We start from the raw sequence: 27,512 nt of genomic DNA on the forward strand, positions 1-27,512 counted from the left end.
TTTCACGGATGCCAAGTGTAGACAAGACACACACAACTCCAGGTATCTCCAAAGTATTGGAAATAACCTCCAAGATAGCAAAAGTACAATCTCAGAACAAGTGCTGTGAGCAAAGTTCTTTCACTTAGGGAGGAATCGTAGAATCACAGAATTCCGACAGTGCAGGAGGCCATTCAGCACTTCGAGTCTGCACTGACAACAGTCCCACCCAGGCCCTATCCCCGTAACTCCACGTAGGAAGGTAGTTGTGTAGCCTGTGTACTTGGAGGATCTTTTGACCGCTGTTGGTTCAGCCCATCAATCCCTATTGTCCTCTCACTTTGCTTTCACTGATGAGTTCCAGGAAATCTGGAAAACCCTCAGCATTCAATTTCAAAGAAAAAACACAAAACCGCTGCCAATTGCCTTTTGTTGATTGGAAACACCTCTCCGAGGGGATATCCGCCATGTAGCCAAATGCACTGAAATTAAAGCTGAAAGTCAATGGGTTGCTGCCAGAAATTCCAATTCTTTTAGTTTGCTCCGAAATCCACTCACCTGTTTGGCTAAAATTTCCCCCAACTTGCCTCCAGCCTCAACTTCTCCCTTGATAAGTGCAGCTTTTTCTATTTCGTGGCCTACCGCTTAATTTTTATCTTGCAACAAAAATGAGTGAATTAGATGAAGGCCAGCAACCCAGAAGTGTGTGCCTTGTATGATGGGAGAACAGAAGAGATTTAATGTTATTCTGTTGAGGTTTTTGAGCCATGCAAGCCAGTAATTGCTGTTAGTGTGGCTAGAATCAAGAATGCAAGATCGTGGCCTACTGCCCCACCAGCACCTCTAATCGGAATGCATTCTGAATGATTACTTGGACAATCTTTTAGTGTGCGAAGAGTGCTGGTGTTCAGGGAAAAAGAAATGTGTGAGACATTTTTGTAACTTTGACTGCTCTGATCAGTTCTTAAGCATTGAGTGGCACTGATCTGCAATTCTGGAGATAAAGCAGTTGACACTCGGTGCTTGTGCCACCTCCCTCCTTATGCCACAGGTAATATCTTTGGAAGGAAGGTTTATGTTCATGGATGCCCAGTACACTGTCTTTGCACTATTTCTTTTAAGAGCTTCATGCATGAAAAATTGTGACATCTTCTTCTTTGGCTCCGTGTTATACCTTAGCTTTCCGTGTGCCAACTGATCCGGAGTTAAACATTCTTGAAATGTGGCACAAAAACATTGCTGACACAAGCAGCCAAGCTGACTAATAGTCAAAGTGAGCAAAACAGTGTTCCTTACTTACCTGCAGCTGTAGTTGTTGAAATCCTCAACTGGAACTAGCGTTTCCAAAGCTACTCTCCAATTTCCATGCACCCCAGCGAATTACACTCATTTTCTGAGTTACTACTCCAGTGTATATGCCAATGAGCTCATCAAGGGACTGCTCATGTGAATACCCATCCTACCATCACAGCAGGTGCAACTATTTTCCACTGGAATGAAAGTGGAGCAGTGTTAAAATGTAACTCACTGCATAGAATTTCAAGACAAGGAGGTTAATTGCACATGACACAGCTTGTCTGTCCCTGGTGAAAACATTGAGGTTTGCCTAAAACACAAGCAATTTTGAGGTGTCTACACAGTCGTAATTTCACGAAAGACCATGGCCGGAATACTACCAAAAAAATTCTAAGTGTCGAATTCATGTGAAAACTGGAGTAATTCACGCTTTTTTTTTCAATGGGAGTTCAGAGAAGAATCTCCCACACTCTGTGCATTATAGAGGTCACTAGCGTGTATATATTTATAAATCAGTGGGCAGAGCCTATTCCCGCTGGAGAGGCCGACAGCATAGCATTGAGCGGGGCACTGCACATGCGCCACTCTGTCAGCACTGAGATCAGCACGTGCGCAGTGGCCCCGGTCGGCCAGCCTACTGATTACTGGCCAGCTTCGTGATCCCCACAAAGCCAGCCGTGCGACCCCCACAACCCAATTGCTGGCACCCCAACCATTGCCGGACCAGCCCCGAACCCTCCCCCATCCCAGCCCACCCTGATCTCCAGTCCACCCACTACCCTGATTGCCCCTCCCCGACAGTAATGCCCCCCCTGCAGTGCCAGCGCCGCCCCCCCCCCCCCTTCCCAGCCCCCACAGCAGGCTGATCCCCCAAACCCCTCCCAGCCCGCCCCCTTGGCACAGCCCCATGGCTGATGGGCAGTGGCTAGGTGCTCCCTGGGCATTGGCACTTTCCGTGTTGGGCAGTGCCGGTGGCACAGGCCGGTGCTGCCAAGGTGGCAATGCCCAAGGGGACCTTGTGGGGGGCACCTATTGCCCCCCTTCACTCCAGCGGGGTTGGGCCGCAAGCTCCCCGAAAGTAGGGAGTTATGCTGGAGTTACGCTGGAGGAACCACTCGGCGGGGGTGGGGTGGGGGGGCATATCTCTTCAGCTTTGGAGACAGTTAACTGACAAGGATTGACCATGTTGACCAAGCCCATAGTCTAAATCTATCGCCTTCAAAAGGAAGGGGGGGGGGGGTTGGGTTACCATATACCGTCATCTGGTGCATATAGAATCACTGAACTTTTGAGTTGCCAACAGTGACAAACAGGGCTCACGATTAAAACCGTAATGCTACTTTTTTTTCCAGCTACCTGCTTCTTTTTAGCTCTTGTAGATCCAGTGTAATTGCAATTTCAAGCAGGTGAATTTTTATAACTGAAGAGAGGTTGCTATCCCACACAGTATAGATGGATAGGCAACATTATGGTCAATCTTTCTTGATAGAGCTATTACTTGGATCTTGTCAGCACTGAAGATACACACCATTTATCCAGCCACTGTCTAATTTTGTCTACATCCACCTGCAGTGATTCAGATGCTACTCGATTTCAGATGAGAACTAAACTACTCTCTAGAGGGTGGCTTCATCAGCAAAGAGAACAATGTTACTTTTGCTGATACCAATCAGATCATTAATGAAGATGTGAAACAGAAAGAGATCAAGCATAATTTTCAAATTGACCTCCACGTAGATATTACACAAAGACAAAAAATATCCATTTATAATGACCTGGTTTGTTCCCTCAAAGTCACAGCCATTTCAGCAGTTCAACAGGTATGTTACAAGAAGTTCATTTTTAACGTGAGGCTGTAACATCACGTCCTATCACACAGTCTTGATTATTGCTCTAAATTTCTGTTTGATGACAAAACTTTGGGACTATCAGCATGTAGTTAAAATGTTATGACGGTTTATTCATTGGTGGAGATGCTGAAGACTAGTTGAAACAGGGTCCAGGCACCCGTAAATAATGGGGGGGGGGGGGTTGGTGGTGGTGTGTGACTCCCTGCCTTTCTTTGCTGCAATGTGGCCATTCCTAGCTTCCTTGGGGCTTACCACTAAGTGATTGGAGTGCCCCTGTGTATTAGGTGATACGCAGACGTGCAAATCTAATACGCAAATAAAGTCCAACAGGTATCCATCAACATTTAGAGTGTGCCATGCACACTCTTCCCTGTATCAGCCAGACAGGTCCAACAGATGACAGAAAATGGTGTGCTCCTCTGGCTTTAACAAAAGAAACGTTGCTGGCTAATGTTCTTTTTGGTTTTCCTTTGTTGTGCTTGACTGGTTTATTGCAATATCTGGAACATACAAGAAACAGCCATGCGCCTGTGCTGTCTAGAGGCTACGGTGCTTACTGTATCTGTCTTGAAGAGAGAAATGGATCAATGCCTAACTGGGACAGTGACTGCATTATACAAGAGGTAGGTACCAAATGTTATGGTCAACATGGCCTTCTAGATCAGTATTGATTGCCTGGAAAGCTTGTGAAGGTATTTTTTCATATTTTTACCCCTAAAATTGGCCTGGGATTTTTGATTTGGCTTGTCACTATTACATGGCAACTGGAAAAATATGTAGTCTCGTGATATGAGGCATAAAGAATGACAAATCAATGGGATAGGTTTGATTACCAGCTGGTCTTTTTTGGCATTATTGTCTATCTGTATATTTTTCAGGAATTATTTTGATGGCTTCTCAGATAGTTTGGATAAGATTCTTTTTCACTTTCACAAAGAAGGCAGTTTATTTTCAGCAACACAAAATCGCATTTTGAATGCTGCAAAATATCCATTTGAAGGAAAAACATTTTCACGACTTTGTAAAATTAGTTCCCAAGTAAGTAATTTGTGTAATAAGATGGGAATGTTAAGTATTTATAAGTTGTTGCTGTTGTCACATTTAATGTTTAAAATTCGAGTACTGGGGAGAGTCCCAACCACATTTAAGATTCGCAAATACACAATTGTATTATTTGCATCTTATAAAGAGCAGAAAGAAAAGAAATAAGATCTAAAGGGTTTTAGGCTGAAGTAAAGCAGATACAAGTTTCTTCTCAAGTATGAACAATGCAAAAGAGTGGTCTTGTCAGAATGTTGAATGCCTCTCAAGTGGTGGGTGTAGGTGCCATGTGAAGGGCATTAAAAAGGAAATACTTTTCCGTTTTAACCTAGCTGTCTAAACTGATAACCAGGGTCCTTTATATTATTTTCTCAAGGTCGTGATCACTGTTCATATGTGAACACAAATACTTTGGTTCAAAGTGATTCCAGACTGCTCTGTAAATATTTTACAACAACTAATTCAGGTAACACGCATGTGCAAGCTCATCAAAACTGGCTGTGTTTCATGTTATAGCTGTGCATCTCCCCAACCTCCAGGAAAGCTACATAAATCTGCTGACAAAGTGGCATTTTGAAACGCTTAAGAGATGAAACAAGGAAAGTGCATTAAGTAAAGGTTTCATTGTTTTCCTTGCAATAGAGTTTTTCCCATTACTTACTGACAGTTTTCTTTCAGGCATTAAGGCTAATACCTTCACATCATATGCCAAATTATCTCCAAGTGACACAAATGTACTTCTTTCCTTTTTCAATAGCACTAACCTTTCAAATGAGTGGATACTCTTCTCTTTCACTCTTCTAGATTGTAACCAAATAGGAATGATATTTGATTTGAATTAAAGGTTGTCTAATTCTCTGGAATGGTTGTAATTAGATTAATAGGTGAAAGAGCTTGAATTTGGGTACTGTGATTGTCCTATCAGGTTTATACATTAGACATTTTTTTTCAAAACCAACTAGTTCATCAAATCGTAGAAGTCAAAAAAGGTCATCCAGCCATCTAGCTCACCCAATTATTGTGTCACCTTTACATTCAGAATGTACACATAACATTTACATCCTTTTCATGCTCTTGTGCCAAGGTGGTATTCATCTACACCTGTCAAATCAATTACTTGTCCATATTCAAAAGGAGGCACTCGTTTTTGTACATTAACAAGTCTAAATATTAACCAGTTAGTTTTAAGTGTATACCCTCACTTTAGCTGTGAGTCATGTCCCCTAGATCTCTTCTCATAGAAGCACAATGTGGTAAATTGAATCAGTTCCTTTAAGGATGTGTTATTTCTATAAACAAATCCTTTTCAATGCCAAATGCCCTTTTTTAGCAGCACAGTGGCCAGAACTGAAAGAGTAAATAAGCATTTCAAAATGAAAAGCAGTGTGTAAAAATACAGTAAGGCCAAAATACATGAGCAATATTAATGATATCTCATTTTTTAATAAATTATAGACAAATACTTTGGAATCTTAGAAAAAAATAATTACAAAACATTTATACTTCAAATTGTCAGCTTAACAGGTATGAATATGCAGATTGAATTAAGATCTTTATAACGGTAATTGATTATCACTACAGAAACATTATATGGGAAAAGTATCAGCTAAATTTCCAATATGTTCTACTAAGTCCAACTTAACCCAACCTAATCTGATCGATTACATATGTCTGTTACAACTCAGTTTCAAATTAGAGTCAATTAAAACCTGATAAAAGGTATGAAGAATACGCCAAAATACATAGCATTTTCATCTCGATCTCTACATAAACAGTGAATAAAAAATAGAACAATGGGTAGGTTTGAACCAAGCATATGTTTATCCAGTCAAGACTGTACCATAAGGATGGGATTACCTACTATGGAAATAAACATTTAAGTTATTTTTTCTCTTAATGAACCTATTAAGAATTATATTTCAAGCAATTGCTTTTTATATCTCAACAAAGGGTTGCAACATGTTCCTAGCATTCTAGCACCAATAATTTACTACTGTTTCTCCCCAGAGGCCATGTATTACCAGGTATTATCATTTATTGTTTATTCTGGATCTAGAATCAACCATATTGCAAAGAAAAATACTTCATACATGTTGCTTCATGCTGCTTTGATGGCAATATTGTGTTGTATTTTCCCTTAAATTATACTTTTTGAAAAACTTAATGAGGGTAATAAAACGTAATAATAGGGAACCACTGTGCATAAATAGCTCAAGACTTAAACAGCTAGTTTCTGCAATTGTTTACTTTGAATAATAACTTTGTTTAGTTTTCAAAAATGGATTAAAGCAATGGACTTTTTTTTTTTACAGCTATCATAGAACATGCTGGGATTGATTTTAACCCTGCTAACCCAGTGGAATTCAGCGAATTAAAATCGAGTCGATTACTTACTCACTTTGAACTCAACCTTCCCCATAATTTCCGATTTTAACTTGCAGGGTTCCATAGGCGGTTAAAGTGCCCACCTAAAGCAGGAGGGGATCTGATGAATTTTTGAAAGTGATGGTCGTAATATGTCAAAAGTACCTTGATTGAATTTCAATGAGGGATCTGAGTGAGGAAGGCCGCAATGGCTTTCCTGCTAGGCTAAAACAACTCAAAAGCTGTTCCGTGGACAAAAGAGACCCTAAAAGATTACGTCCAAGAATTTCCTTTGTGGGGTCAATAGAAACAGAAGTTTTCCTCAAGACCTATGAGGAAAGTCGTGGCCTTCCCCTCAGACTCACTTCCCTCTTTCCTGAGAGACCCTCACAAAACTCCCATCCCCTTTGCTTAATTGCAGGTTGGCCCAGATGATAATTGTCCTGCAACCCTTTCCTGCCCAGAATAGGCGGGAAGGGGACGGGTGGATTCTAAATGATATCCAAGGGTTAAACTACCCTAGGCCTGAAACTTAGACTAGCAAGTGCATTTTGCACTTGTCCATCTTCCCGCTTCGCAGAACCCAGGGTTAAAATCAACCCAGCTCATCAATTTAAAATCAAGTCAATGTTCTCGAGTCTAGAGTCTCATCCTTCATAACAAACACGTTCAGTTTGTTACAAGTAGGTGCGAAATCAAATAATGTGGCCCTCTGGTGGAAAATAACATATTACATCTGAAGTGCCCAAGACAAAAACTGAAGACTTATAAATAATAAAGCTGATTAGCATTACTTTATTTAAAATTAAGTAGGTAGATATTTATCAGCAAAAAAATGCATTATTATTCTATCACATCATTAAAATCCAATACACTCAGGCACAAGAATGTCTGCATAAATGGAGAATAATTCATATGAAATTTGTTTTCAACACTAAAAGATTAAAATCACTAAAAAGCGTTTCAGAATATATTTTACTGTCCTAGAAAATAGCTTTTGCATCAGATAATGTGAAAGGTGTGATGAAAACGAAATAAGAACGTCTTAGGAAAAACAAAACTTACCTGCTGTTGTTGCAGATGCAGCAGTTCTACTGTGCTTACTTCACCACTGGTGTCACCACTTGATCTTCCATCTCTGCTGCCAGCATCTAATTGGCTGCTTAGAGTGCTCATTCCATTTTGATTCATTGAACTGTTGCTTATTGTCTCGGTCGCGGATTCTTGCATCATGACTTAATACCTAAAAGTGATTAAGAAGCATCAATTAACACTCTCGTTACACCTTTACACTTCCATTATCAAGATGGTCCCATTCTGCCAATTACAGAGGCAGTCCCAGAACAGAAGGGAAAAGCGTGGTACAGTCTTCCAACAAATAAATGTCTTAAAGAATTGCCTAGCTGTTTTTCTTCTTAAAGTACATGCAAGACATTATGTTTCTAAATTTCCAGCTAACATACCTTTATCATTTTTTTCTGAACTGCAAAATACACCAAGTCGCAGGACATTTCATGATTAAAAAAGAATATAAACAATTTAATGTTTTTTTTTTGCCTTGCATTTAAAAACACCTCATATTGAAAGCACAAATTCAAACACTCTATTTTATGTATTATCCAGCTTCGACAGCCGTGAATGACTGTAGCTTATTTAAAATATTCAGTATCTTGATTCTGTCAGTATTTTACAGCATTCTTTATGAAAGACTGTTGTTTAATGATGCACAGCTAATCATACTAAATTAAAATTTTGTAAGTGAGTTACAAATCATGCAGTATCAGCCTGTGATAAATAGTGCAAAGGGCTTCCTTTTTGGGTGACTAAATAAAATTTTGCCTCAAAGGCATTTGAAGAAAAAAGCCCTTGCTGAAAACATCACAGATATTGCCTAGTTTTAAATCTACTGGCTGATATTCATTTATTTTTGTGACATTTAAAACATTTAATACTGTCCTTCGTCGGAAGTAATTAAGCCCATGCATGAGTAGCAATCAAACTGTTCACTTGAAGATGACTTAAAACTCAATTTTAACATAGGCAAATAAATGAAAGATATAAAATTAATTTTCCAGGCATGTATTAGATATGAAAGCTGGAAATAAAATCTATCAAGAATATCACTAATGATTGTGCTAAAAACAGCATAAATTATGCATATTACCTTCTCTCCTGTAATAAATGTTTTATCATTTTCACTGCATAACTGTACTGTATTTTGAGGCTAGCAAAGAGATGTCCTGCTAAGATCAGTTGAAAGCCTTACAGTAAATAAAATAGCCACAATGACCTCTCAAACTGCAACCTGAGGATCTGGTAACTAGACTCTACTGACTCTCGAGGTCACAAATTTTCCCCAAAGGCCTTAAAACTTGAGTTAGCATATCGCACTGCAAACACAAAAACAAGCTCCACTTCGCCTTTTTAAAAAAAAATAAAGTCCACTGTCGTCTGAAGCACAGACAGACATTCTAGATTACATTCCCCTTCTGCTAGTTAGATCAAATGGAGTTCACACTCAAAATGCATAAATGATAATGTGCCCTGCTAATTCTGATTACTAGGCCAATAAAATCAGAATCAAATAATATTACTCACATTATTACTATAATTCTGCCCCACAACCACAGATAAAATCCACAAATCATATTCATGAATTGAATTTTTAAAAAATATTTACACAACAAAAGGTGGACACTCCTGAACACAACAGAAGCTTCATTTTCCACTACTTGCCAGGTGTAGTTGAAAACGTACAGGATACAAATAAAACAAATATGCAAGTAGTTACACAAAAGCTGACAGCCGCTTTAGCTACAGTAAACAACTGCTGAACCAGATGTGTTTATGAACAAACAGTCCAGGTTATATTTCTTATTGAACATTAACCAAAAAGATAATAGGAATGGAAAATGTGACACATGATGTTGACGGCTCTTACAAGAAAAGAATAAAGCAAGCATATTTTCAAAGCCCATCACGAATGATCACTCACATATATTGCACATTGTACAGGCAAAGTATTTTTAAAGATTTAGAAGGGGGAGAAAAGCTGGATTAGTTTTGCTGTGGGTTAGCCACAGGACACAATTCTTGTTGAAAAAGTAACTGAAGGAATCATTGGAAAAATAATTGCATTGTCAACAATACTATCTTCTACACAAGCCACTGCCACTTTACGATAATACAGGAAAACCACAACACCATTGATTGCATATGCAGTGCTTTCTGGTGGGAAGAAACACATCAAAATTAAAAGAAAGGTCTGCCACATCTGGAGTCACAACAAGATGACACTTACTGCTTGATTTGCCAATTGGAAATATATTTTTTGGTGTCTATTAAGTTTGTTTAGAAATTGAAATTTACACTGGCAGTGATAGGATGATTTTTCGGAGTATTAATGGCCTGGGAGAGAGGGAGTTCCTTTTAAACACAGTGGCAATTTACACAAATTTTATAAATATTTGTTGAGGGAGTTCACTGCTGATAAAAGCAGATATTCTTAACTCCCTCGCACCCTAATAATCGCTTGACTAATGCATTGCTATTGTATAGCAAATGAAGGAGTCGCAAAACTTCACTTTCATACAGCAATGAACTCCTAAATTACATGGTCAATCAGATAATTTTGAAAAAAAATTGCGTGGGACATTCATTCATATTTTTAGGAGGATTAAATACTTTAATATTGCAGGCCTGCACAGTTGAGTTAGTTGAGGAAATGTGTACATTTAAATCAAAATGTATTCTACTTAAATAACTGAGATGTTTAGATTTTATATTATCAAGTTCTCTGTTTATTTTAATAATCTTCTTTGGACATCAAACTATTTCAAGTTTCCATTGTAATAAATTCATCCTCCTAGATTTACAACTTTTTCTCACTCCATCTAAAACCTCAGGGCTTAATGCTTCTCATTGCAACTTTTATTTTTGTTTTTTTGTGTTGCTTTCTGTTTTGTTCAAACTTGAAAAACAGGAGAATTTGCTCTTGTGAACTGGGCAAGCTTAGCCTCAACAGATTGCAGACTTAAATCCTGGATAAGGTATTCAAACATGTTGCATGACCATTTGGATGAACTCTGTATCTAGCCAGTGCCAAGCTCACTGTTCATTGGCTGGGAGATTCAGCAGGGGACCATTATCATTAAGTGGCAAACAGCAATTCAAGATTGCCAGCACTGTTAAAAACAGCCTATCCCTCTTAAAGGAACTGTGTTGAGGCTGGAGCAGGGAGTCATGCTTGAAGAGATCTAACGTGGAAAACCTGGCAAACAAGTGGCGAGAAGGCCACAAAGCTTTTCAATGCGACACTGAGGGCTTTGATGTAAGGAGGTGGAAGGAAGGGGAGATGTCCTGTATCTACAGTGGTTTGGTCGCTGATGCAGGGGGAGTTGATCCTCTAGTTACATGGTCAAAAGGTAACTGGAACAAATAACTATGAAGTTACCTCACTTGAATGGCCATAGTCAGTGAATGCATCTTCAAGTGCCATTTCTTAGCAACTGCACCAGGAGCCTCACTCAAATCACCACACCCCATCACTCAGCTACCACGATCTCTATCCATCAGCCTCATACCTAACATTCATAAGCTGCATCTCACCCACCTGGTAAAGTCGCATATCACAGCTTGCACATACTGCCAGCTATTCAATCAGGACAGCCACATCACTCAAATAGATTCCACAACACTCATTGACACAGTTGCCTCTCTCTTGTAGGACAAAGGAGATAACCAAAGAGTGACATTACATACCCTGACCCCCAATGGAAGAGACAAAAGTGACCATTTTTGGGATGGTCATTTCTGGGGGTGGTGACCATAGACGGGGATGAAACCAATTGAAGATGATGATATCTTTTTACCCAATCCTTCTTATAATATTCCATTTCCCTCTCATCCTAATTTTTCTGATTTACAAACTGCTGATAGTCTGAATGTAGAGTGGCAATGGGCACAATATGGCTGCAGACCAGGTCAACATAGCTAGTTCACTGGAGGGCAAATGTTTAGCATCAGGCTGTAGACACTCAGGGCACAATTTTCCAGCTATGCTCGCCCCAAGACCGAAAACCCCAGCCCGCGGTCAACAGACCGTTGCATGCTCCCCACCCCAACCCCGCCTGCTACGATTCTCGTGGCAGGTGGGACAGGAAAATTCTGCTCTCAGCCTACAGAAAAACACTAATAGTTATGCACAACAAAACATGGTGCACTGTGAAGCCTGTCTGAAAAACTGTGGTCAATGCCAAGGACCAGAACAAACTTGGCATAAAGCTTTGTGAAGAGTTTGGAGCTCATCTTTTCCAGCATGTAAGTGGTGGTCAACTCGGTTTAGCCAACCCTGATGGCCAATGATACAGCCCCCAACATCAATGCTGAAGCGAAAGGTCAGGATGATTAATTAAATTTTATATGCAAAATGGAAAATTTTATTTTATAAATTTGTTTTCTAATATTTAGAACATAAATAAGCCATATGGGCCCTCGAGTCTACTCCACCAATGGAAATGATCCTCAATCTGGAATCAACTTTTCTTCCCAATCCCCATCTACTCAAATCTCCTCGCACTCAAAGGTCAATTGATCTCAGGCTCAATTGTACTCAACGATTGAGCACCCACAGTCCCTTAGGTAGAGATTTCCAAAGATACCAACTCTCTGATTGAAGAGATTTCTCCTCATTTCAGTTCTACCGGCCAATCGCTTAGCCCAAGACAAAGAATGTTCTAGACTGCTGAGCCGGGGAAATGCTTATCCCATCAAGCCCTTTCAGATTCAAATATGTTTCACTGAGATCATCTCTCATTCTTCAAAACTCCAGACAGCATAGGTCCATTCTACTCAAACTCTTCTTATAGGACAGTCCTCTCACCTTAGGAATCAATTTAATGAACATTTGTTGCATTCTCTTGAAATATATCATTCCTAAGGTATGGAATACAGAACTGTACTCACTATCTCACTGGTCTCATCAAAGGCCTATACATTTGAAGTAAGACTTGCTTTGTCTTGTACTCCAGCAATAAAGACCATTCTAAAAAAAATGTTAAAGTGTCCTTCCCCAATTGCCAATAAAAAGGTGGTGGTGAGCTGCCTTCTTGAACCACTTCAGTCAATGTCATATGGATACACCCATGCAGATAGGGAGGGTACTTCAAGATTTTCACTCAGCAACAGTGAAGGAAAACATCATTCGGCATCCTAATTGCCTGGAGTACTTGCATGCAACTCTGTGTGGTTTGTATATAAAGACACCCACATTTAATAGTTTCTCACAATTTGAAAAATGCCCCGTTTTCCAATCTTCCCACACACCTCACCTTTTCACACATTATATTCCATCTGCGACCTCCTTGCCCACTCACTTAACCTATGCATATCCTTTGCAGACTCTTTTGTCATCCTCACAGCTTACTTTCCCATTTAGTTTTGTATGATCAGCAAATTTGGATGGAGTACATTTGATCCCTTTCTCTATGTCATTAATATGGATTGTAAGTAGCTGAGACCCCAGCATTAATCCTTGTGGTCCATTAGTACAGCCTGCCAATATATAAACAACCCGTTTATCCCTGCTCTCTGTTTTTTTGTCCTTTAATCAATTTTCTATCCATGCTAAGATCTTACACACAACCTTATGAGCCCTGATCTTCTGGAATAACCTTTTAAGTGGCACCTTATCAAAGACCTTGATGATGAGGTTGTGCAGCATGCTGCTGGCTACCAGAAATTGCCACACATGCGCAGCCAAGTACTGTAGTGTCCTTCTGGATTAGATCAAGCAATGGAATCATCGAATGTGTGTGACAATACAGCTTTAGTTTTATGCACACTGCACATCTGTGCATGGGTTACACAACTGAGTCGCGAGTTGTCACCAGATAGCCTTTGTTGTTCAGTAGCCACCCTGTGCTTTACTAAGGCTGCTCAAATGCCACTGGCAGAGCAGACGGTATGACTGCTACCAAGCTACCAGGCTTCAATCTGATTGAATTGCTGCCTATGCTCACACAACAGCTGGATGTTAAGGAAATTGAAACTTTTTTGGTTCTGGTATATGAGGCAAGGTGGACATATGGTGCCCACAAAGTGCAAGCACTTAAAGACAACAAGGGAAGCCTGCAATTCTAGCAAACATGTGTGTTTGCTCCACCTGCTTGTCTCTGGTGAGAGAGAATGAAATGTAGTTAGCTCGCTTGGAATAAAGGATGGCATGGTGGCACAGTGGTTAGCACTGCTGCCTCACAGCTCCAGGGACCTGGGTTCAATTGGGTGACTGTCTGTGTGGAGTTTGCACATTCTCCCTGCGTCTGCGTGGGTTTCCTCAGGGTGCTCCGGTTTCCTCCCACAGTCCAAAAATGTGCGGGTTAGGTGCATTGGCTATGCTAAATTGGCCCTTAGTGTCCCGGGATGCATAGGTTAAAGGGATTAATGGGATAAATATGTGGGGATAGGGCCTAGGTGGGATTGTTGTCGGTGCAGACTCGATGGGCCAAATGGCCTCCTTCTGCACTGTAGGGATTCTAAGAAAGAGACTCAATGACTTCATTTACGCGACAATGGACAGCAAACTGTGAAAAGCTGCAAAATAACTTCAATGCAACCTGCTAGTGCAACCATATTCAGGAGGAACTGGTTTGTCCAGAAGCCAGAGTCAAAGCAAAATTCTTCAGAACTTCCATACCACTGCCTGTAGGCTTCTGCAACTTGAACCGTGGATAGGAAGCAACACACACTTGGAAAAATGCTGCAATAGCCAGAAATAATCAACTAGTCACTAAGACAATCCTTTTAAGTAATCATGGTGGGCTGTCTTTCCTCCAGCAGAATGCATGCTCAGCTGTGCGAGGTTATGAGAGGGCCTTGGCTGCAGCATGAGGTCCAAAATGGTTGCATTGGTATCAAATCAATGTTGCAGGCCAATTGGCATCATTTATTTGCACTGCAAAATTCCCACAGACATTCACTATGTGTGCTTGTGCAAATGTTGAACCAATATGGCTTCCAGCACTATTCACTCCACAAGTGTGCACTTGCACTGTGGATGTTAGTTTGGAACTCAAAGTGCATTCACAGCACTCAAAAAAATCAATACTGATGAGCCCAATTTCTCTCCCATGGCCTCATTCAATTACATCTTCCAACATTGGGGACAATGGTTGTCTGCATTTGGTCTCTTAGTCTATTGGTACATCTAAAATGTACAATGGTACCTGTTAACTGGAGAGAACAAGACATCCTCATTGCAGTGAAGTATAGGGTGTGGTGAGCTAACATGACTGGAGACCCCTGTTCTGCTGAGGACAGGACTCCAAGACCACTTTTCAAAAGAATACCAGTCCATGCTTTAAATGTTGCTCATATCACAACACGAGTACTGAAAGAAGAAAATTGAAACAAGTTTGCATTTGTCCACACCCTAAACCAATACCACAAAATGCCAACAAAGGAAGTAACTTGGGTTGCTGCAGCACTGAGAATATTATGAGGAATAAACATTGGAAGCAGGAAAAGCTACAGGGGAGAATGCAAAGCAGTAAAAACAGTTTTGAATTGCTCAAACAAAGAACCAGCACAAACACGATGTGCTTCTGTGCTGCAACCCTCCATGCCGCTAACTTATTAACAGCCCCACTGTCATCAGTTAGAAAACATAATATTACACAAAGGAAATCAAATCCATTGGAAAATTAGCCAGTACCATTACCGTCCACAAAACCATTCTTTCTGTAGCACTGGAAACACACATTCAAATGCAGACAAATGATTTTTCTCCTTGCCACCTTAGAAGTAGTCTCCTGGAGTGGATCACCCGTCATTTATACAACAGGCACAACGGTCATTCAAAGTAGGGAAGACAAAATTCTAAGTATACATTTGTAGTGTTGCATGCAAGTTATTTTTTCACATTAAAAAACAGTAAAATCACAAATTTTAGCTTCATAAAAATGGTCAATGTATACAGAGGAAATGATAATGCCACACAGTCCTGGCTGCATACATCTACATATTCCACTAGCATAGGTGCCTCAAGGGTTGAAAATGGAAAATAAATTTGTGGGGAAGGGGGTGGCAGTTGCCTGTTTTGTGCTACTGTCCAAGACCAATTCCACCCCTTAATCTTGAAATTTTAACTTCTTAAACCTTTTTGCGCCAATAGCTTTTTCATTAAGCTCAATGTGTCCTGGCTTCCAACCATTTGTACCCCTAAAGTGGCAACATCTCTATCTTGCTCCTCTTAATTTTAATTCATGCAAACCCTTTTCCCTGCTCTTGTTACAATTAGATTCTGTCACAGACATCTTCAAAACAGGACCGAGAAAATGTGATTGATTAAACTAATTTAGCAGTAGAAGTGTAATTGAGAGGGAAAATGTTTGCCTTAATTGCAAGCAAAATGATTATTATTGCTGAGGGAAAACTTTTCCTTTCCTTCTCTAAAAAAGAATTTTTTTTAATTATACGTTGAGAAAGTAGTAAACAGATAAAAAAAACTGGATCAATGTTAATTTAACTTCTGAAGATGAAAGATAGCAACATGGAAATCCATACAGAAATGGTAACCAAATCATTACTGTTTATATTTTAATCTTGATATTTTAGTGATATTTAATAGTGATACTTTAATTAATTTTCAATCATTTCTTGTTAGGCAAATTTATTGACAAACCATTTGAGCCCTCCTTTGGTTCAGTTCGATAACAGTAAGAAGAGTCCTTGAGATGTTCGAGAAGTTTACTGGTGTTTCGGTTCATGTCTACAGTTGCCAATCCTACACATTTTGCTGACAACAGTGCAATGATAAATCTATCAACAATTATTTAAACTGTTCAACATATGTGTGTGCACACAAAACATGGCATAACTGACACTTTAGTTGTTTCCATTATTCATTAGGTATGCAGTCATTGTCTTCGTGAAAATCTCTCCTTATTGAGATGGGAGAAGAGCTGTTTTGTCAGTTTTATCAGTCTGACTTAATACTGAGATGACTTGATAATGCAATTGATGTGACATGTCATCAGATTGTGCATTTGTAAACAAAAAATGTTTGTCAAAAGCTCTTTTTGTGAAGATGTTGCTCCTTTAAAAGCCATATTTTGTGGAATTTTGTATTTCAGTGTATCATTTACCATCATCTTTCTGATGTTCTGCTAATATTTCCATGAATGTCCTCTCAACATGTTAATGAAAACACCTTTGCATTTTCCACCATTACTTCCACATTAACAGTTTGGTACACCATTTTTCCAAGTTAAAAACATTAAGATAGTGTACACATATAACCCTTATAAATCAAACTCTTCTGCATAGATCAGAATATTTAATTAACAGTTATATAGAAACAGTAGTATTTGCACAGATCAATAATGCAGGTTAAAAATGATTATTTCATTCAAGTTATTTCATGATCATACATGTACTGTGTCTCAGCCAGGAAAGAATATTCATTTTTGAGTGAAAGGTCACTTTTTCATAACCTTTAGCTACAAGATGTAGGCAAGAGTATATTATAAAATTATGTTTTTTTAACATATAAAGACAGTTCTCAAATTAAATCAAAAATGCATTGTGAACAATCATACATATGTTACCATATAAGTTACAATATCTCCTCAAAGATAACTACTATATTTTACATTTCAAAGTCTCGATCGTTGTAATTAATCTTAGAGCTTTCAGACCGTCTACCAAAGTGACAGGAGTACTATATGCACAAGATTGAATTTTCCCCTTCCTAAACAACTTGAATTCGAAGGTTACTTAGTGTTACAATATTTACTTGCAAAATTGTGTTGTTACCAAGGGTATAATGGATGGTGGCAATGCAGGTTTACGCAAGAATGAGTGAAGCATGAGGCGTTAGCCATGTGTTTGACATGTTTCAAATTGCTATAATCCAGCATTAAATACACCCAGCAATTCATGCTATCTCTTGCAGCTGCAATTGAGAATTAAACATGCCTTACTGCATATTATACTTTTGGACAAATTGTGCTCCCGCTAATACCCATAGAACTTCATGTTTTTGCATATACTACTGACCAGTTTAGTGAGCTTGCTTTACGTATATATTCCATTTAAAAATCATTATTTACTGTTTACTGACATGTGCAGCTGCCATTATGTGATCCATTCATTAAACTAATGTTTAGAACTGTAGCCAATATAATGAAAACAGCACTGATCTGGTCAACAAGCTTTTAGAGTCTGTTTATAGAACATTGCAAAATATTTGTTGAGTGGTGAAGTGTATTAGCTTTGTTGGTCTAATGTAGCTGTGTGTCACACCATGTGCATTGTTTGAGCTATTATTCTTTATTTCTTTTAAGCATAGCAGTTTATTTTTAACATTGTCTTTATTTCATTATTAGTTGTAGAAAGCAGTCCAAACCATCATAACAAAAAGTAAAACAGACTGAAGTTATTAGATATAGTTTTTAGGATTTATTCCAACAAAATATGAAATCATTAATGCACGATGACTATTTAAATAATGAAATGTCTTAAACTTTAAAATTAGAAAATATAGGGTTTTGTTGTGTTGGTGAAACAAGTTTATCATTGATTGGTAATAAATAGAATTGATGCACTTCAGGTTATGTCCCAACATTCTTTACTTGCACTCACCACAAAAGGCAGCTACCATAATCAGCCCAGCTTCTGAACAGAAAGCTAACATTATGTATACAATAAACAGGATATGGTGCGGCTGAGGACAAGTAGTTACCCTTTTACCACTAAATATCAGAAACAGTCATATCCACTATGTGATCCTGATCTTTCTAACAGGTGGAAGAAACATGTTTCCAGATGGGGTACTTTGCGGAGGTGACATGGGTCTTGTCCACTGGCTGGAGCGCCAGTGAGGTGCTGACCTGCCCTCTTTTTGGGAAGGCTCACCACATCACACGTCACTCAAGCACTTAACAGACCCAACAACAAGACATATCCAGGATCAATAAGCGAAGGGCAGAAGTCCCACCCGCCGACAGTTGCCCGAGAGGCTAGCAACACTTCTGTCCTCAGCTGCATCAGCAGGGAGGCATTGGCTGCTGGTGGTCTGACACCCACCCGAGGCAGATTACCAAGGGACCCAGACATGGGTGACTGATGGTAGGAAGGGGCTCATGGAGTGGGTGTTGCAGGGGTGGGGGGAGGGAGGGAGGTGATTAGCAACAAGGGCAGGGGTGGTTTCCAGAGACCCCACCACCATTCCAATTTCAGGCCCTTGATTAGGCACTGAGTTTCTTCAACCAAGGAAACCTCCCGAGAGTCCGCAAGCAAACCCACACTGGTTTGTCTGTCATTCTCCTTGCATGGCAGGTCCCCCACCCACTGCAGGATTAATGGCGGTGGGATGAGGCCTTTAACTGGACATTTGCCCACTTGAGGGTCTCAATTGGCAGCAGAGTTGGAATACATGGAATTTCCTGACAGACTTAATCAGGGTGAATGCAACAAGGTGGTGAGGTCCCCATCTTCCACCCTCCCGCCTAATTAAATACCCCACCATCACCAAACCTGCTATGGGAAAGGGCATAGGATTATTCTCTATAATTTGAAACAAAACTCTAAATTGCTTATTAAAAACATAAAGAAGAAAAAAAATACATCAATTAATAAACAAGAACTTTACTAAAAAAAGTTTCAAAACAATAAAAGTTCAAAATATTAGCACTTTGAAGAAACCTTTGAACATTAATCCTCGGTGACAACTATTATGTGTGAAATAATTCCTCGCTGTGTCCTTTTTCACACCCAACATGTGTAATGGCACAGCCTGATATACACTGCACAATGGAAAATGTTGAAATCAAATGTATCCATCACAACTAATTTCAATTGTTCCATTTCATTTTTTTCCCCCCACAGTATGGTTGTAAATTAAACTTTAATAAACTACTAGCCGAGCAAATAAAATATTTGATTGAAACATATTAACTTATTTTCAAAATATAGTTGGCGAATATATCATTGTGGCTTCCCAGCCTAACTAAAAATTCATAAAAAGTTAAATAGAGCAACATTTTATGATCTGACTCATGATGGAGTCTTGTATCGGTCACAAACCTTCAATCAGGATGATGGTTCTTGATTTCGCATCAATTATGTATGCTTGTGAGAACCATTTTTATTGTTGTGTATGAACTGCCCAAAGCAATGTTGAAAAGTCTGTCCAGTCTCAATATTCCACTTAAAATTCTACTTGGAAGAGATATTTCCCTTCCACTTAACATCTCCTGCACCTTGTGGTCTGGCATTTTTTTTTTAAGACACTGCAGGATTGGCATGCATTGCCTATGTACCCTTTTGGTTAAATGCCCTTGATCAGGCAAGGCACACTACACTCTACTGTGGCAAAAGAGCTGTGAATTGAACAAGTCTGATGACTTGTCCCTGATTAACCAATTTCATGTTCACATGATTAAATGGCTCAGTAATCAGATTGCTGTAAGGTCAGTGCGTTCATCCTGTCTCCACATGGCTCCTCATGTGAAAATATAACGTTGAAACCTTCTGAATTTTGCATGCCTGATACCACCCATAGACAACTAGTGAAATTCTGGTGGTTGAATTTCTGGTATTTCTGCCAGAATTTCTACTAGTATTTCAGGTTCTACTACCTGAACAACAAAAGCGGCTTTCCTTCCACCAGTCTGTTGCTCTGATCTCGTTCAGATAGGTGAAACCTATCCCCACATACAATGCTACTACGATCTGTTGGAGCCAGCTGTGTAGCATTGCATTGGCTGTTTCTTTTGGCCTAGCTCAGTCAATATTAATTTGGCCACATTCTTTTCAATAATTCAAACTTAATGGAACATCAAATCAGGTATATGTTAAAGCCACCAACCAGGGTGGATGCCTATGTTAAACTTTGGCTAGGGACAAATCTACCCTTCTCAGCATTCATAAATAAGGGTAATCCTACACTTTATACATTAGAAAGTATCTGGTCATTCTAACATCAGACTGTATACTCGGTAGCTGGCCACTCATTCTCTATGATGAGATGTAATTGTCATATCGAATTCTCTGCATTTGGAGTTAGTAATGTGGAGATGCCGGCTTTGGGCTGGGGTAAACACAGTAAGAAGTCTAACAACACCAGGTTAAAGTCCAACAGGCATTTGCTACCAAATAAACCTGTTGGACTTTAACCTGGTGTTGTTAGACTTCTTACTTTGGAGTTAGCGTCAGGCCAGTAATGTCTAATGGCAGTACTCAATCTCCCCAGTAATGTGCAAACCTTAGTTTAGATAGTATCTGCTTTGCGCCTCCACTCACTGTACATTCTTATTCATTATTGAGATGCAAGCATGGCGGGCAAGGGTGTTTTTCAAAATCACCCGCCTTTATTTCTAGGCCACTTTGATAAGCAGTTAGGCGTTAACCATACTGGTGGAGCTCTGGAGTCATATGATGGACAACAGAACATGTAATAACAACAGATTTTCATTTCTAGGTGGCAATGAACAATTTGGGTTACTACAACAATTCAACTGCTTCGTGGTCACTTTAAGTGATACCAACTTGTTATTTCCAGGTTTTCATGCACACAACAATAAACCCTAAAAAGGTGGGATCTCCTGCCAACCTCTGGATAAAAAAAAAAATCAGTGGATCTGGCTGGTCAAGTGTGAAAATTGGGATAGGAATGTTGTGCTTTCTGCCACATTGCTGCACATTTTTACCTGTTGATCTTGGCAGACAGAGAATGAGGGTATACATTCAAGTAGGTCAGGTATTTCTCACGGGTTGGTGCTGATCAATGGGCCGAAGGGCCTCTTCTGCACTGTGTGACTTTGTGATAATAAAATGTATTCTGCTCACGGTAATGGATTAGATCAACTGCACCATCTATTCAATGGCGTTGTATTTAATCAGGTTGTCATATAAACACACGAAAAAAGAGCAGGAGAGTAGGCCATTCAGCCTCTTGAGCCTGTTCCTCCATTTAATAAGATCTTGATTGATCTGATAATAGCCTTAAATTTGCATCACTCCTATCCTCAACAACCTATAATCCCCCCGCCCTTTTTGCTTACCAAGATTCTATCCACCTTTGCCTTAAAAATATTCGAAGACTCTGCTTCCACAACCTATTCAGGAAGAGAGTACCAAAGACTTTCAACTCTGAGTGAAAACATTTTGCCTGAAATCTGTCTTAAATGGGCAACCCTTTGTCGCAATGAATTCAAGTACAAGACAGTTCTAATCCTCCTTTTGCTCCAACATGTGCATGCATTGAGTCTACTCCTGCTGATGCTCTGTTGTTTTTAGCCTGTACAACTCTCTTCACATTATTGTCCTGTTCCTTTGCAGTCTCCAGTTTAATAATTTCTAACTAATATACTAGAATTATCAACTCCCCAAAGCCTGTCCACCATCTACAAGGCACAAGTCAGGAGTGTGATGGAATATTGTCCTGCCTGGATGATTTGGATGAGTGCAGCTCTAATAATACTCAAGATGCTTGATACCAGCCAGCACAAAAGCAGCCCACATGAGTGGCGCCCCATCCACAAAATTCACTCTCTCCACCACCAACACAGTGGCAGCAGTGTGTGCCAGCTACACGATGCACTGCAAGAACTCACCTCGGCTCCTTAACCAGCAATTTCCAAACCCATGGCCACTATTATCATGGCAAGAGCAGCAGATACCTAGCAATACCACCACCTGGAAGTTCCCCTCCATTCCCCTCACCATCCTCACTTTGAAAAATATTGCCGTTCCTTCACTTGCCACCTGATCAAAGTCTTGGAACTTCCTCTCTGACAGCACTTTCGGTGTACCTACACCACATGGACTGCAGACGCCCAAAAGGTAGCCCACCACCACATTGTTATCAAGGGCAATTCGTGATGGGCAATAAATGTGGTTCTATCCAGTGACGCCCATATCCCTTGAATGAATTTTAAAAACGGTCTTTCCTTTAAGGTTTTGTTAATTCCAACTATATTTTGGCATTGAATCTGTTTGGAATCAGTTTCTGAACTTCTTGTCATAGTGACTTTTATTACTCACTTTTGGTAATTTAGATCAAATCTTGAACATCTAGTTTTTCGCCTGATAGTCATATTCATCCTAGAGGTGCCACCAACAGTGAACTCTTTACGAAAACGCTTTACTCATGCTTGTCAATAAAGAGCCTCTGATAAATCAGAAACATAGGCGGGAATTCTCCAGCCGTTCACTTCCTGCTGCCGCTGCCAGTGAGAATGGAGAATTTGGCACTTAGCCAAATCTCAGTTCACTGTAGCGGGACCAGAGAATTCCAACTGCAGGCGAGGTCAGAAAATCTGGTCCATAATATGTGGTGGTTTTAGGTTTACACAAAGAACTGTATTGAAAGGATGCTAACACTACAGGCTACAAATGACGTTATCGGTGAGGTCACGTGATCGGTCTCAAGTGCCCCCCCCCCCCTGTTTCGCTGCAAAGCTGCTAGTGAGAAACATGTCAAGTAACATGAATACACAACACTTTCCTCTCTCTATAATTCAAAGGTTCCTGACATTAACAGTATAACATTATCAATTTGAACAGTTAATAAACAACAACAGTCAATAGGCCAGATGTTCTGGGGCTGTCGGCGAACCTGCTTTCTGGTATTTACTGCAACTTCTGGTTCTATGGCTTGGTTTTGGATGTCATCCGTGGTTGTCTCAACCGGAATTGACATAATGTTCTGAGGTTGACTCGGTGTTGAAGTGTTCTCAACTGAGGTACTGCCTTCCCCAATTGGTCCATCAGAGTTCCCATGCAGATTTGACAGATAATACTTTGTGTGTGCGTGTGTGTACTGACAATAGCATGCCCACACTTCTGCATCCTGCTCGCTTCCAGTGATGGAATCCCAGTATGGAGGTCCAAAAATTGTTAGTGGATGACGGTCCATCAAAAAAGTAAATTGCCCCCAATGCAGGAATTGGTAAAACTGTTTAATTCCAAAAATGATTCCTAGTGCTTCTTTCTCCATCTGTGCATAATTGTTTTCTGCTTTATTCAAGGACCTTGATGCAAAAGCAATTGGTTTCTCTTCACTTGTGGGCATTGTATGGGAAGCCACCACCCCACAAGGTGATGCCTCACATGCCAGTTGCAAGGATAAATTTGGATCAAAGTGTGTCAGGATTTCTGACTTCAGTAGTGCCCCTTTTGCTTGTACAAAGCACTGACCCAACCAACCACTTCCATTTTCTGTTTAGACAATAAGTTATGTAAGGGTTTAAGAATGGTTTGATTTGATTTATTGTCACATGTATTAGTCTACAGTGAAAAGTATTGTTTCTTGCATACTATACAGACAAAGCATACCGTACATAGAGAAGGAAAGAAGAAAGGAGAAAGATCAACTTAATGCAAGGTAGGTCCATTCAAAAGTCTGATGGCAGCAAGCTGTTCTCAAGTCAGTTGCTATATGTCCTCACACTTTTGTATCTTTTTCCCAATGGAAGAAGATGGAAGAGAATACGTTCAGAGTGCATGGGGTTTTTAATTACACTGGCTGCTTTCCCAAAGCAGTGGGAAGTGTAGACAGTGCCAATGGATGGGACGATGGTTTGAGTGATGGACTAGGCTTCATACACGACCCTTTGTAGATTTTTGTGGTCTTGGACAGAGCAGGAACCATACCAAGCTTTGATACAACCAGAATTTCTATGGCACATCTGTAAAGGTTGGCGAGAGTCATAGCTGTCATGCCAAATTTCCTTAGTCTTCTGAGAAAGTAGAGGCATTGGTGGGCTTTCTTAACTATTGTGTCGGTATAGGGGGGGACCAGGACAGATTGTTGGCGATCTGGACCCCTAAAAACTTGAAGCTCTTGACCATTTCCACTTCATCACTGGACAAGATAGTTGAAGTGTTCTGTATATGAGCTCCATCGCTTTGTGGTCTCATCGAAAAGTCCAGGGTGCCAAATTTCTTGCCATTTTTACTATGGAAAGGGTCTACAGGATCACGATGTGCCACAAATTTTCAGCACTATCTTCCTTCTTTTCTCCCCAGAACAAGGCAAACTCAAGCTCAGCCGGCTTTCCTTTGTGTTTTACAACACCCCCAGCTCTAAGTTTGTTGTTGCAGGGTACTTGCTATCGTTCCCGATGTTGCTACAGATCTTTTAAGGTAGAGCACATGATGAGCTTCTTTTGAAAGTGGTTTTCCCTTCGATTATTTTTCGGTTCCTCCAGTGGCTGCGACCATTGTTTGGCACCCCTCCATTGCCAGTTTTTGTGTAGCGATGATTTTAATTGTTGACTCTTTTGTCGCGTATCTACAATGCTGTTGGACTTTTTCAGGTTTTTTTCTTTTGGAGTGACTGCAAGTTGGTCTGAACACCTTGTCGCCAGTTTTCTATCTGGTGGTTTTAAAAGATAGGTTGAAGGCCTCGAAGGTTTATTGGAAGGCTGCAAAGATAGATTGCCCATTTGCCCACGCAAACAGCCGATGGCATCATCAGTGATGTCAAGTGATTGGTCTCTTAAAGTGCTTTTGTTCCACGGCAAAGCTGCTAGTAAGGAAACACTGGAAATAACATGAATACATAACAAATGTTATTCACTTATTGAATATAACATAGGAACTTGCTGTGTGCAAATTGGCCTAACAACGCCAGGTTAAAGTCCAACAGGTTTATTTGGTAGCAAATGTTACTAGCTTTCGGAACAGGCTGTTTCTGAAAGCTAGTGGCTTTTGCTACCAAATAAACCTGTTGGACTTTAACCTGGTGTTGTTAGACTTCTTACTGTGTTTACCCCAGTCCAACGCCGGTATCTCCACATCATGCAAATTGGCTGCCATGCTTCCTACATTACACCAGTGATGAGACTTCAAAAAACACTTCATTCTGTAAAGCATTCTATGATGTCTGGTGGACATAAAAAGTGCTATTAAATTGAAAATCTCTCTTTCTTTTAATCTCTGAAAAGATACTGAATTTCTATCATATTTTTTTCCAATAGACAAAAGGAAATACCAAGTCTTCAGACCATATATTTCAGGTTGACGTGCTAATTGTTTGTCAGGAGGGCAGAATATACAAAAGGGTCAGTGAAAAATACTTAAATGTTGGACTATATGCTTCAAAACATTACAAGTTACAAACTGTTCTGGACATGTAAAGAGTGCAGTGAAATAAGTAAGAGAAGGATATAAAACACCAGTTTGGTTACATGGTTCTCTTTTCTTTGGTGTCCAAGTTGGCACAATATCTGATAAAAAAAGTATCCTTCACAATTAATCAAAAGTGCTCTATTTTGGATTAATTGATGCAGTTCCAACCAGAGACAAAAGGAATTTGTAAATGTAAATAACTTCAAAAACAATGAGCCTAATCAAACAAGATTTGACTTAATTAGATTTGGAACTCAGACAGCTGTTATGAGTTCACTTTATGACTCAGAAACCAATTATTTCTTTCAAATTTTCAGGAAGCTCTCATAGCTGCACTTCAGCTTGCCAGCACCTTTACCTGACTAAAAATTCAATGAAAAAAATCAAATGCAGCAGCATCTTTTATGAAGGATGATGGAACCTCACATCTGTCAAAACAATTACTGTGTGTATTATATTCACAATGACAACATTTGGATTATCATCTTTATAAACTGCAAAACAGTAAGCCAGATATTAAGAAGAATTGATTTGAGATAAGCACTGCCCTGTTGCTAGACATTATAGAACTGCTATTGTCCCCATCATAAGTCAGATAAATCTGAGAGGACTATGCGGCAGTACAGAAGGTACAGACCATAGAAACTGAGAAGCGTTTGAAATTATTTATTCCTTTAAAGAAAAACTTTAAAAACAAATGTAAAATTGAAAAGATACTTATTTTTTATAAAATCACCACCTCCAACAGACTACCATAATATCAATTCAAATTAGGATATGATTCCAGAGAAACACATTCGAACAGCCATCCAATACCTCACTTAAATGATTTTTCATAGAAATCATAGAAACCCTACAGTGCAGAAGGAGGCCATTCGGCCCATCGAGTCTGCACCGACCACAATCCCACCCAGGCCCTATCCCCACATATTTACCCGCTAATCCCTCTAACCTACACATCTCAGGACTCTAAGGGGCAATTTTTAACCTGGCCAATCAACCTAACCCGCACATCTTTGGACTGTGGGAGGAAACCGGAGCACCCGGAGGAAACCCACGCAGACACGAGGAGAATGTGCAAACTCCACACAGACAGTGACCCGAGCTGGGAATTGAACCCGGGACCCTGGAGCTGTGAAGCAGCAGTGCTAACCACTGTGCTACCGTGCCGCCCCTTTTCTTCATGTGGGAGTCAAAACAGTGGATGTGGACTGGCTATTGAATTATGGCAGCTTTACCTCACAATCACTTGAGTGCATTTTCAAGCAGCGAGTTTCACTGCATAGAAAATAAGAACAGGAATTTAGGCTCGTTCTTTCTCTTCCTAGCCTATTTACATAAAGGTAAATTGTATTGTTTTCTCACTGCCACCCCAATGGAGATCAACTAACGAAGTTCAAATTAAGCTCCAACACTACACAGTAAGTTAATCCATCAACCATCAAGTATTATCTTGGACTTGGCCTTGGGAATAATGGCGAGGCTAACAGTGCTCATTGTTATATTGGATTAAATCAAACAGCAACCTGGGCGATTAAAAGTAGAATTCTGGAAGTTGTTGTATGGGCTACCCTACCCTGCTCCTCCATGGACCACTTTATAAGAATACTTCACCGTAGATTTGGCTTTGAAATCAATGAAGTTGCTCTACTTACCCACTAATTACTCTCTTAACATGATAGAAAACATTAGGGGTGGTGCATTCACATGTAACTGTGTTTTTCATCGTGTAATAAATCATAATTTCTGCCAACCTTTCTGGTATGTAAACTACCTTTTGCAAGTATGGGACTTCATTCCTTCAAAACCTAATTACAGATGGTGATTTGTTTTGTCTTTTTCATCTCT

At 39.8% G+C, this 27,512-nt stretch overlaps 1 protein-coding gene across 1 annotated transcript in view; it reads right to left on the bottom strand.

The window, feature by feature from the left end:
* foxp2 (forkhead box P2) overlaps nucleotides 1–27,512 on the bottom strand; it is a 417,384-nt gene that overhangs the window by 352,215 nt on the left and 37,657 nt on the right. Inside the window, exon 2 of the mRNA XM_078219889.1 lies at nucleotides 7,596–7,773. Within this exon, the coding sequence (XP_078076015.1) occupies nucleotides 7,596–7,763 (168 nt within the window). The 5' untranslated portion in view covers nucleotides 7,764–7,773. The remainder of the gene's footprint in view (nucleotides 1–7,595; nucleotides 7,774–27,512) is intronic.

Source organism: Mustelus asterias, chromosome 9, assembly GCF_964213995.1.
Source record: "Mustelus asterias chromosome 9, sMusAst1.hap1.1, whole genome shotgun sequence".
NCBI classification, from domain to species: Eukaryota; Metazoa; Chordata; class Chondrichthyes; order Carcharhiniformes; family Triakidae; genus Mustelus; species Mustelus asterias.